The following is a 12,168-nucleotide window of genomic DNA, read 5'->3' as shown; positions in this document are numbered from 1 at the left end:
CACTCCTTGTCAATGCTCCTACTCAACTGAGTGTGCTTTTTTTTTGCCAGCCCTTACTTGAGGTCTCCTTAAACCATAGCACCATAAAGGCTAGCAAACATATCCTCATCTGTGGACTCCCTCATGGTCAAAAAGGCCCAAGAAAGGGGCAAGGCAGGAAAATAGTTACGGTAAGTATATGTGAAAAATGATGACATACAGGCACTAAGTGCACCAAATCAAAAGTGGCATTCAACTTTATTTCTGCTTATGTTGATGATTTTGGCTTACATCCAATGAAAATTAGATTCTGCAGGTGAACAACTGGCTACGTCGATGGTGCCGTCAGCAAAGATTTGGATTTCTGGATCACGGAGTGAATTACCTATACGATGGACTACTTGCTAGAGATGGGGTGCACCTTACGAAGACTGGAAAACATGTATTTGGAAGTCGCCTTGCTACACTTGTAAGGAGAGCTTTAAACTAGAACAACATGGGAAGGGAAGCAAAAGACCAGAAAAAGCCATACACCTGACAAATGCTATTGAGAACTCTGCTATTAGAAGTGGAAAGGAAGAACAAAGACAAAAGAATCTAATTAATAAAAATATTGGAGAAAGAGAAACCAATCACAAACTAAAATGTTTCTATACTAATGCACAAAGCATGGGCAACAAACAAGGAGAATTGGAACTACTAACACAGGAAAAGAAATATGATGTCATTGGAATCACTGAAACTTGGTGGGACAATACACATGATTAGTGTTGAGCATTCCGATACCGCAAGTATCGGGTATCGGCCGATACTTGCTGTATCGGAATTCCGATACCGACTTCCGATATTTTTTCAATATCGGAATTCGGCATCGGAATCGGAAGTTTAGTTGATTGACGGCCTGACGTCATCATGATGCGCGGTGTGTGCGCATCATGATGCGCCGTCATTTCGGGCCTTCCGGGGGTCTCTGCCGGCCTGCCGGGGGGCTGTGTGGACTGCCCGGGGTCTGTACCGGCCTGCCGGGGGGCTGTGCACCCTGTGGGGGTCTGTACCGGCCTGCCGGGGGGCTGTGCTGATGTCCGGGGGTCTGTGCAAGCATCGTCCGATGGGACTACAAGTCCCATCGGGCGATGCCTGCTACCATGACAGTGATTGACACATTAGCCAATGATGGGACAGTAGTAGTCCCATCATCCGGCTAATGTGTTAAATGTTAAAAAAAAAAAAAATATATAATACATACATACTACATGCATGCTACATACATACTACATGCTACATACATACTACATATATACTACATACATGCTACATGCATGCTACATACATACTACATGCTACATACATACTACATATATACTACATGCATGCTACATGCATGCTACATGCATGCTGCATGCTACATACATACTACATGCATGCTACATACATACTACATGCTACATACATACCACATACATACCACATACATACTACATACATACTACATACATACATACCACATGCATGCTACATACATACTACATGCATGCTACATGCTACATGCATACTACATACATACTACATGCTACATACATACCACATATATACTACATACATACAATACATTCATACAATACATACATAGACATACAGTACATATAACATAGAGTAACATACTTACCAATACTTGTCACATTGTTCCCCGAAGCCATTGTCTTTTCCGGAATAAATATTAACATAACAAACCACAAAAATACTCACCCACGATCCGAAGCAGTCCACGAGTGTGTCCCACGACGATCTTGGGTAGAGAACTGCAGCATCAGATGATGCTGCCGTTCTCTACGGGCTGCAGGAATCCAATGACGGAAGGTAGGTATCCTTCCGCACTGTATTCCTCCGCCACTTAAAAAAAAAAAAGTCCCTAGTCTCACTTTATGCCATTGCTGCGTGGGAATTTCCCACACAGCAATGGCATAAAGTGAGACTAGGGACTTTTTTTTTTTTTTTAAGTGGCGGAGGAATACAGTGCGGAAGGATACCTACCTTCCGTCATTGGATTCCTGCAGCCCGTAGAGAACGGCAGCATCAGCTGATGCTGCAGTTCTCTACCCAAGATCGTCGTGGGACACACTCGTGGACTGCTTCGGATCGTGGGTGAGTATTTTTGTGGTTTGTTATGTTAATATTTATTCCGGAAAAGACAATGGCTTCGGGGAACAATGTGACAAGTATTGGTAAGTATGTTACTCTATGTTATATGTACTGTATGTCTATGTATGTATTGTATGAATGTATTGTATGTATGTAGTATATATGTGGTATGTATGTAGCATGTAGTATGTATGTAGTATGTATGTAGCATGCATGTAGCATGCAGTATGTATGTAGCATGCATGTAGTATATATGTAGTATGTATGTGGTATGTATGTAGCATGTAGTATGTATGTAGCATGCATGTAGTATGTATGTAGCATGCATGTAGCATATATGTAGTATGTATGTAGCATGCATGTAGTATATATGTAGTATGTAGCATGTAGTATGTATGTAGCATGCATGTAGTATATATGTAGTATGTATGTAGCATGCATGTAGTATATATGTAGTATGTATGTAGCATGTAGTATGTATGTAGCATGCATGTAGTATGTATATGGTATGTATGTAGCATGTAGTATGTATGTAGCATGCATGTAGCATATATGTGTTATGTATGTGGTATGTATGTAGCATGCATGTAGTATGTATGTAGTATGTATGTAGTATATATGTAGTATGTATGTAGCATGTAGTATGTATGTAGTATGTATGTAGCATGTAGTATGTATGTAGTATGTATGTAGCATGTAGTATGTATGTAGCATGCATGTAGTATGTATGTAGTATTTTTTTTATTTATTTTTTTTTTTTACATTTAACACATTAGCTGGATGATGGGACTACTACTGTCCCATCATTGGCTAATGTGTCAATCACTGTCATGGTAGCAGGCATCGCCCGATGGGACTTGTAGTCCCATCGGACGATGCCTGCACAGACCCCCGGAGCCTGCACAGACCACCGGCAGGCCGGCACAGCCCCCCGGCAGGCCGGCACAGCCCCCCCGGCAGGCCGGCACAGCCCCCCCGGCAGGCCGGCACAGCCCCGCCGGAGCCTGCACAGACCACCGGCAGGCCGGCACAGACCACCGGCAGGCCGGCACAGACCACCGGCAGGCCGGCACAGACCCCCTGGCAGGCCGGCACAGACCCCCGAAAGGCCCGTACAGACCCCCGAAAGGCTGTACAAGGGCAGGAAAGGGTTTTTCTTATTCCGATACCGGAAGTCCCATAGACTTGAATGGGACTTCCGGTATCGGAATCGGCGATACCGATACTTTTTTTAAAGATCGGCCGATACCATCCGATACGATACTTTGAAGTATCGGACGGTATCGCTCAACTCTACACATGATTGGAATACAAGACTAGAAGGATACAACTTATTTGCAAGAAACAGACTTGATAAACGAGGAGGAGGTGTCGCATTGTATGTTAGAAACGCGTATATCTGCACAGAGATTGAAGCTTCAGAGACTGGGAGTTCTGTGGAAACTGTTTGGGTAAGAATACAAGGACAGAACAATGGAAAGGACACCATTGTAGGCATTTACTACAGGCTGCCTGTGCAAGCTGAAGACATGGATGAACTCTTTATGCATCAAATGGCCAAGTTCTCCAAAAAATATGACATAGTTGTCATGGGAGATTTCAACTATCCAGACATTTGTTGGGAATCTCTCTCAGGCAAAACTAACAGGTCAAGGAAATTCTTATCCTCTCTTGCTGACAACTTTATCTTCCAAAAGGTAAGGGAGAAAACAAGGGGAACTGCTACCTTGGATCTAATCCTTATAAACAGGGAGGAAATGGTTGAGGAGGTAAAAGTGGCTGGGACCCTAGGAGGTAGCGACCATGCTATTTTAGAATTTTGGATAACTAGAGGAGGAAGACCTGTGAAGACTCAGACGTCAAGGTTAGATTTCAGAAAGGCAGATTTTAAGGGATTCAGAAAGAGATTTGGAGGGATCCAATGGCTGGATATCCTTAAAGACAAAAATGTCCAGGAAGGATGAGAAATCTTGAAAAATGAAATTCTCAAAGTACAGTTGTTAACAATTCCGAAAAGAGGGAAGAATAGGAAGCATTTAAGGAAACCAGGTTGGATGAACACAGAACCTAAGCACATGCTAAAAAGGAAGAAAAAATGTTTATAAAATGGAAAGTGGGAGGCATATCTAAAGAAGAATATAATGCTGTCTGCAGAACCTGCAGGGCACAAATCAGATTAGCTAAAGCTGAAAATGAATTGAGGCTTGCAAGAGATGTCAAAAGCAATAATAAAGGATTTTGGGGATATGTCAAAAGTAAAAGAAAAGTCAAAGATGCTATAGGATTTTTACAGGATGAAAATTATGAAATGGTAAGACAGGATGTTGAGAAGGCTGAACTTTTAAATTCCTATTTTGCATCTGTTTTCTCAGAAAGGAAATGTAACATCAACTGTTATTCACTGTCCTATTAAGGGAATAGAAGAATCCAGGATATCTATAAACAGAAAGATAGTGAGGAAACACCTAGCTAACCTAAATGAATTCAAGTCTCCAGGTCCAGATGAATTACACCCCAGAGTACTGAAGGAGATAGCAGAAGAAATTTTTGAACCCCTCTCCATAATCTTTGAAAATTCTTGGAGAACAGGAGAAGTGCCAGAAGACTGGAGAAGAGCAAATGTTGTTCCTATCTTCAAAAAGGGGAAGAAGGTGGACCCAGGCAACTATAGGCCGGTGAGTCTGACTTCTATACCAGGAAAGATCTTTGAACAAATTATTAAACATGTATGTCAGTACCTGGATAAGAATGAAGTGATTAAACAGAGTCAGCATGGGTTTTTAACTAATAAGTCATGTCAGACTAACTTAATTTCCTTCTATGACGGAATCACTGATTGGGTGGATCAAGGAAATGCTGTAGATATAGTATATCTTGACTTCAGCAAAGCATTTGACAAAGTCTCTCATACAATCCTTATTGAAAAAATGACTAAGTATGGAATGGACAAGGCAACTGTTAGGTGGATTCATAACTGGCTTAGTGATCGGACCCAAAGAGTGGTCGTAAATGGCTGCACATCCAGTTGGAAGAATGTCTCAAGTGGGGTACCACAGGGCTCTGTCCTGGGCCCTGTATTGTTCAACATCTTTATCAACGATTTAGATGAAGGAATTGAGGATAAACTGATTAAATTTGCTGATGACACAAAGCTAGGAGGGATAGCTAATACTAGAGAGGAGAGAGAGGATTCAAAAAGATATAAATAAACTGGAGAAGTGGGCAGCAACTAACAGAATGGTTTTTAACAGGGAGAAATGCAAAGTACTACATCTGGGCAATAAAAATGAAAAAAGCATATACAGAATGGGAGGAATAGGGCTAAGTGACAGCACATGTGAAAAAGACTTGGGTATACTAATAGATCACAGCCTGAATATGAGTCAGTGTGATGCAGCAGCAAAAAAGGCAAATGCAATTCTAGGATGTATTAACAGAAGCATACAGTCTAGATCACGTGAAGTCATTATTTCCCTCTACTCCTCTTTGGTCAGACCTCATCTGGAATATTGTGTCCAGTTTTGGGCACCACATTTTAAAAAAGACATCAACAAACTGGAGCAAGTTCAGAAAAGAGCGACCAGAATGGTGACCGGTCTGCAAACCCTGTCTTATGAGGAAAGGTTGCAGGATTTGGGAATGTTTAGTTTGCAAAAGAGAAGACTAAGAGGAGACTTAATAGCTGTCTACAAATATCTAAAGGGCTGTCACATTGTAGAAGGATCAACTTTATTCTCATTTGCACAAGGAAAGACTAGAAGCAATGGGATGAAACTGAATGGGAGGAGACACAGATTAGATATTAGAAAAAATTTTTTGACAGAGTGATCAATGAGTGGAACAGGCTGCCACGAGAAGTGGTGAGTTCTCCTTCAATGGAAGTCTTCAAACAGAGGCTGGACAGATATCTGACTGGGAATGACTGAGCGAATTCTGCTTTGAGCAGGGGGTTGGACCAGATGGCCCAGGAGGTCCCTTCCAACTCTACGATTCTATGAAAAGTCAAAAGTCATTATCACAGTAAATTAAAATAATTAACAAAAACAGCTGCAAAGGCTTTCTACGTGTTTACAAAGGTCCCTTAGTCTGTTTCAGTAGGCTCCACAATCATGGGGGAAGACTGCTGACTTGACAGATGTCCAGAAGGCAGTCACTGACACACTCCACAAGGAGGGTAAGCCACAAAAGGTCATTGTTAAAGAAGCTGGCTGTTCTGAGTGCTGTATTCAAGCATATTAATGGAAAGTTGGGTGGAAGGAAAAAATGTTGTAGAAAAAGGTGCACAAGCACACGAGATAACCGCAGCCTTGAAAGGATTGTTAAGAAAAGGCCATTTAAAAACTTGGGGGGAGATTCACAAGGAGTGGACTGCTGCTGGAGTCATTGCTTCAAGAGCCACCACACACAGACATATCGAGGATATGAGCTACAAGTGTCTCATTCCTTGTGTCAAGCCACTCATGACCAATAGACAACCCCAGAAGCGTCAAGGAGAAAAAGAATTGGACTGTTAGGCTAGTTTCACACTAGCGTATGGCAGAGCTGCGGAGGGACGTGGACTTCCTCCATGAAGTTCCGCCCACTGCCATGCCTCCTCTGTTCAGCTCCGCCTACGTCGGCATGCATACCCTATGGGTACGCAGGCCATGCTGATGTATGCAGATGCCTCCATATGCGTTGTTTTGACGGTACGGCGACCTGCGCCAAACGCAACGTGTTGGATGTTGTTGCAGTCGTTGCACCGTCAAAACAACGCATGCGGAGGCATCCGCATACATCGGCATGGCCTGCATACCCAATGCTAAAGATATTGTACGCAGGCCGCATGCCAAAGTAGGTGGAGCTGAACGGAGGAGGCTCGGCAGTGGGCAGAGCTTCATGGAGGAAGTCCGCATCCCTCCGCAGCTCTGCCATACACTAGTGTGAAACTAGCCTTACTCAGTGGTCCAAGGTGATGTTTTCAGAGGAGAGTAAATTTTCCATTTCATTTGGAAATCAAGATCCCAGAGTCTGGAGGAAGAGTGGAGAGGCACAATCCAAGCTGACTGAGGTCTTGTGTGAAAATTCCACAATAAGTGATGGCTGGGGAGCCATGTCATCTGCTGGTGTAGGTCCACTGTGTTTTATCAAGACCAAAGTCAGCGCAGCCGTCTACCAGGAAATTTTAGAGCACTTCATGGTTCCCTCTGCCAACAAGCTTTTTGGAGATGGGAATTTCATTCTCCAGCAGGACTTGGCCCCTGTCCACACTGCCAAAAGTACCAATACCTGATTTCCAAACAACAGCATCGCTGTGCTTGATTGGCCAGCAAACTCGCCTGACCTTAACCCCATAAAGAATCTATGGGGTATTGTCAAGCGGAAGATGAGAGACACCAGACCCCACAATGCAGATGAGCTGAAGGCTGCTACCAAAGCAACCTGGGCTTCCATTACACCTCAGCAGTGCCACAGGCTGATCACCTCCATGCCACGCCGCATTGATGCAGTAATTGATGCCAAAGGAGCCCGACCAAGTACTGAGTGCATTTACTGAACATACATTTCAGTAGGCCAACATTTCGGATTTTAAAATCATTTTTCAAGCTGGTGTTATAAAGTATTCTAATTTACTGAGATAATGACTTTTGTGTTTGCATTGGCTGTAAGCCATAATCATCAACATTAACAGAAATAAACACTTGAAATAGAGTCATTACAAACAAAGTGATCTATCTAATATACGAGTTTCATTATTTGTGTTAAAGAACTGAAATAACTTACATTTTTGATGATATTCTAATTTAGTGAGAAGCACCTGTTCTTACCGCAACTATTTTCCTGCCTCGCCCCTTTCTGGGGCCTTTTTGAATGTAAGGGAGTCCATGGATGGGGACGCCCCTCATGGTCCTATGATGTAAGGAGTTAGCAAAAAGAACGCATAATTTTGAGTGTTGCGGCATAGGAGCACTGACAAGGGGCGGTATGGCATTAAAATAGCCTCGCCTCATATGTTTACCTCACACAATGTTGTGAGCATGGATGCGCCACGTTTGAGTGTCACCGCCGGGTGATGTGGTCCATTCACCGAAATTATGCAGGCATAAAGCGTGGTGGTTTCAAGATAACACAGCGCGATGCCGGTTACCACCACATGTTGGTATTGAGGTAATGACCAGCGGTGACATGGTGCTGTGATGGTGGGAGAAATTCCCACTGAGTGAATAAGACTCCCCTGAACAATCTTTTCACAGAGGAAACGCGTTGGGAGTAGCGCACCTCACACCTGATGATACCCTAGGCATGTTGTTGTGAAAATGGGACTATGTGAAGGGTGCACTGTGTTCTCTATACAGACCATTAAATATGCCCTACTGACCCCAGCCTTAGGGTGGGTGCAGACATGGGGGCATTGTTGTTGATATCGGTAGCAGATTACGTACTGAACGTGCAGTACATTGTATGGGAACGGAGTTTTTAAAATCAAATCCATAAGTAGCGGGACATTCTGTAGAATTCAGGGCCAGCTGCTGATTTTTAACCCTTTCCTAGCATGCTAGGTGCAAGTATACTGGGCTGGACACACTCCACAACAGGAGCCCTCAGGCTGCCTTACACAGCCTCCAACAATGGTTGTCAGAGCTAGTTAGTGGATGTGTGGTCATGGCAGTGGGGGCGGATTACTGAAGACCCATATGGCTTGAATAATGATACACCTATGACGCCCTGCCTGTGGACGAGATTCATCAAATATCACACAACGGCTGGATCACACATGCGAGAAACACGGCCGAGTCTCGCATGTAAATACCCGGAACTGCCACCGGCACTCAGGAGCAGAGCGTTCAGATGCATGTATTGCTATGTGGCCTCACGCTCCGATCCGAGTATTAACATGCGAGACTCGGCCATGTTTCTTGCATGTGTGATCTCGGCCAACCACAGGTTTCTGGATGAGGAGGGGAAATTACACAAAATTAAAATTTGGAAAAACATTCATATATTTTGAAAAATTTGTTTTTAAAAATCTAGGATTTCAAATCACCTTGATTTCCATTTAAAAAAAAAAAAACAAGTATATTTAGGTTTGTCGCATCCTTAAAAATGTTCTTTGTAATGAAAAATTACTGCATTTAGCGAATGCTTTAAAAAAAAAAAAAAATTGCTTTTTTTAGCCACATTACAAAAAAATTGAATAAAAAGGTGACTTAATTGTGTGAAAAAAAACACCAATTTTTTAAAAATTTTAATAGCCATAAAATATAAAAACTTCATCACGCTTCCTATTTTAATTAGATTTTCCCCCTTGATATCCAGTTACCTGTGGCTATCGTCAGTCTAATCGATTTGCCCTTGTGCTATGCCAGGGGGCATGCTTCTGAAAGTAAACTAGGAAGCCCCCTTAACACCCTAAGGGTGTGTGCAGACGCTGCGGAATCCGCTGCGGATTAATCCGCACGGATTTTGCGATAAACCGCAGGTCAAAAGACCTGCGGATTATCTGCGGTTTTGTCCTGCGGATTCACCATCTCCACAATGGTGGAGATAGGAACCCGCTGCGGATTCCGCAGAAAGAATTGACATGTCACTTCTTTCTGCGGTTTCAAAACCGCAGCAAATCCGCGCGGATTTTTCCGCATCGTCTACACAGCGTTTTTTTTTACCATTCATTTGAATGGTACTGTACACCGCAGCTAAAACTGCTGCGGGTCCGCAGCGGCCAAAAACGCTGCGGAAACCGCAGCGTGTGCACATACCCTAAGGCCACATGCACATATTGAGTATTTAGTGAGTTTTTTACATCAGTATTTGTAAGTGAAAACCAGGAGTGGGATGATCAGAGGAAAAGTATAATAGACACACTCATTTCCCGATAATCAGGGGAGTATCAGCGGCTGCAGTTTGCCCAATGAATGAGCAAAACGCTCGCGTCAGGTGAAATGACTTATTGCTTATATAAAAAATCATCGTTCTCGGCAGCACATTGTCCTGTATAAACATGATATGTGCTGCTGAGAACAAACGCAGCTTATGTGTACTGAGCGACCTAATACGAAACAGGGTATTTAACGCCCGCCGAATGGCAGACATGTTGCCGTTTGCACTTACTCCTTCCAACTCACATAGGTTGGTGCTGCTCCATGTAATCACTGCATTTAGGACAATCCGCCACCCATACTAGCACCGATCATGAGAGTTGGGGGTGATCTGTGGCTTGGTGGTCACACACTGCTGTACTCAAACCACAGGACTCACGGATATACTGGATTACCGACAGCCCCACAGAGAATGACGAGACGCTCCGCCACATCTCCCCGATGAGTACATGGTGCTGGACTCTCACTAGGTGCTGTGTCCTCAGGTGGGTGATGGGGAGGGGAGAGTGGGATTTACCTTTAGCAGGTGCTGAGCCGTGTAGAATCCTGCAGGGCCGCTGCCCACGATACAGATCCGGGGAGGCTGGCACCTGGTAGAAAGGCTTCGTTCTGCACCTGAACATCAGAGACATCAGATTACACCAGTTCTGTGTGCACAACATGTAGATCCGGGCAGAAAGGTACATAATCACATGGCCCTGGTGCACTGTACCATCCATGCCAACGAGGGGCATTGCCACAATACACAGTGTGAGCCTGGCACATACTGCTTTTACTGAACATGCTGGCACTTGTAGTGCCATCCCCTGCTGTTCCTACACCTAGCTGCTTCATTATCAATACAAGAGTCTTACCCAGACGTCTAGTTGTGCCAAGCAGCGGGCAGCGAGGAAGGCGCCACATCCAGCTGCACGGGGGAGCCATGCCGACTGCCAGCCAGGCCACACTGCAGCCAGGGACTGTGGTAGAAGTTCCGCCCCGCCCACTCTCCTCCCTGCCGGCAAGGCTGAACGCTGACAGATGGCGTTCAGTTTCCATGGAGACGGCTCTCCCCAGTCTTCTGGGCGCATGTGCAGTGCCGGCGGCCTTGGACATTAGTTCCTATGGCCCGGAACTCTAGTGTCACCCCTGCAATGTTACCAGCGTGCAGGGAGTCTCGCGTGGACGTGTGCCATATCCTGTCACATTTAATGCGCAATGTTTCTGAAGCTCCAGCAGCCAGACTAAAGTGAACTCCCCACACATGCGCAGAAGAGGAGGGGGCTGGGGGTGCCATAGGTGGGGCTCCTCCCAAACTGACATTTATGGCTGGAGTCTAAATCACGTACAGTAGTAGCTCCATGTGAAAGGATCGGGCACAAATCCCCCCCCGCCATACTGTGACCACCATGTGTTGCCATATGTGCCTGCTATACTGTGCAGATAAGGCCGCAATAATGAATTCCAGACCACATAAAGAAGCGAGACCCAGCAACAATAATTTCCCTGAACAAACACCAATATTATCCCAGACCCCTAAATTATTTGATATCACAGATCAGACTCCAAAAATTAATTTTCTGCTGTCCCTCTGCCTGCTATGGTTTCTATGGCTGTAGTTGTGTCCCTGAATTATTGCATAGCTCGTAGAAAGGCAGTAAATAAGGCGGTACAACCAACATGCTGCAGGGAAATTACCAACAATTAGAGGTCGTGCTACTCACCTGCTGACTGGTCCCAAAACGTGCACTATGTGGATGATTGATGTCCCATACACCTGGATACCTCAGTACAGGCCACCAGCTTTTGTGATGGCGGTGGTTGTGGAGCCAGGCTTACCCTGAAGGGGTGTGACTAAGTGGCTATCTGGTCTTCACTAGAGGTCGGTGAGGATAGGCTTTGGCCATTAGGGAAGCCACCCAGGCAGCAGCTGACCGAAGGGTCAGTGGCACAGATGCCAAGCACAGGGTATACAGACCGTGACGTGGTCAGGAAGCACAGGATCAATATACGAAGATGGGGTCAGGAGCGGATAGGTAAGACAAAAACAAGCCGGGTCAGTAACAGTAGAGACAGAAACTGTGATGCAACTATATGGTATACAAGAGAACCAAATGCAACAAGGAACCTAAATTCTGGCCGGGATTGGAGGGAGGAGCTGCCTAACATATCCAGAGAATGAAAACTCTGCTGGACACAGCGGGTTAAATTCCTG

The 12,168-nt window shown here is 44.6% G+C and overlaps 1 protein-coding gene across 1 annotated transcript in view; it reads right to left on the bottom strand.

Annotated features, from left to right (window-relative positions):
• FDXR (ferredoxin reductase) overlaps positions 1–11,247 on the bottom strand; it is a 59,405-nt gene extending 48,158 nt beyond the window's left edge. Inside the window, exons 1-2 of the mRNA XM_073587987.1 lie at positions 10,829–11,247; positions 10,492–10,589 (exon numbers count right to left, since the gene is read on the bottom strand). Of these exons, the coding sequence (XP_073444088.1) occupies positions 10,492–10,589; positions 10,829–11,069 (339 nt within the window). The 5' untranslated portion in view covers positions 11,070–11,247. The remainder of the gene's footprint in view (positions 1–10,491; positions 10,590–10,828) is intronic.
• Between the last annotated feature and the right edge of the window lie 921 nt (positions 11,248–12,168).

The sequence above is a fragment of the Dendrobates tinctorius genome, unplaced genomic scaffold (assembly GCF_039654945.1).
Source record: "Dendrobates tinctorius isolate UK_male_01 unplaced genomic scaffold, ASM3965494v1 ptg000103l, whole genome shotgun sequence".
Lineage (NCBI taxonomy): Eukaryota > Metazoa > Chordata > Amphibia > Anura > Dendrobatidae > Dendrobates > Dendrobates tinctorius.
Note: the sequence above shows the minus strand (reverse complement) of the source record. Positions and strands in the feature narration are given on the sequence as shown.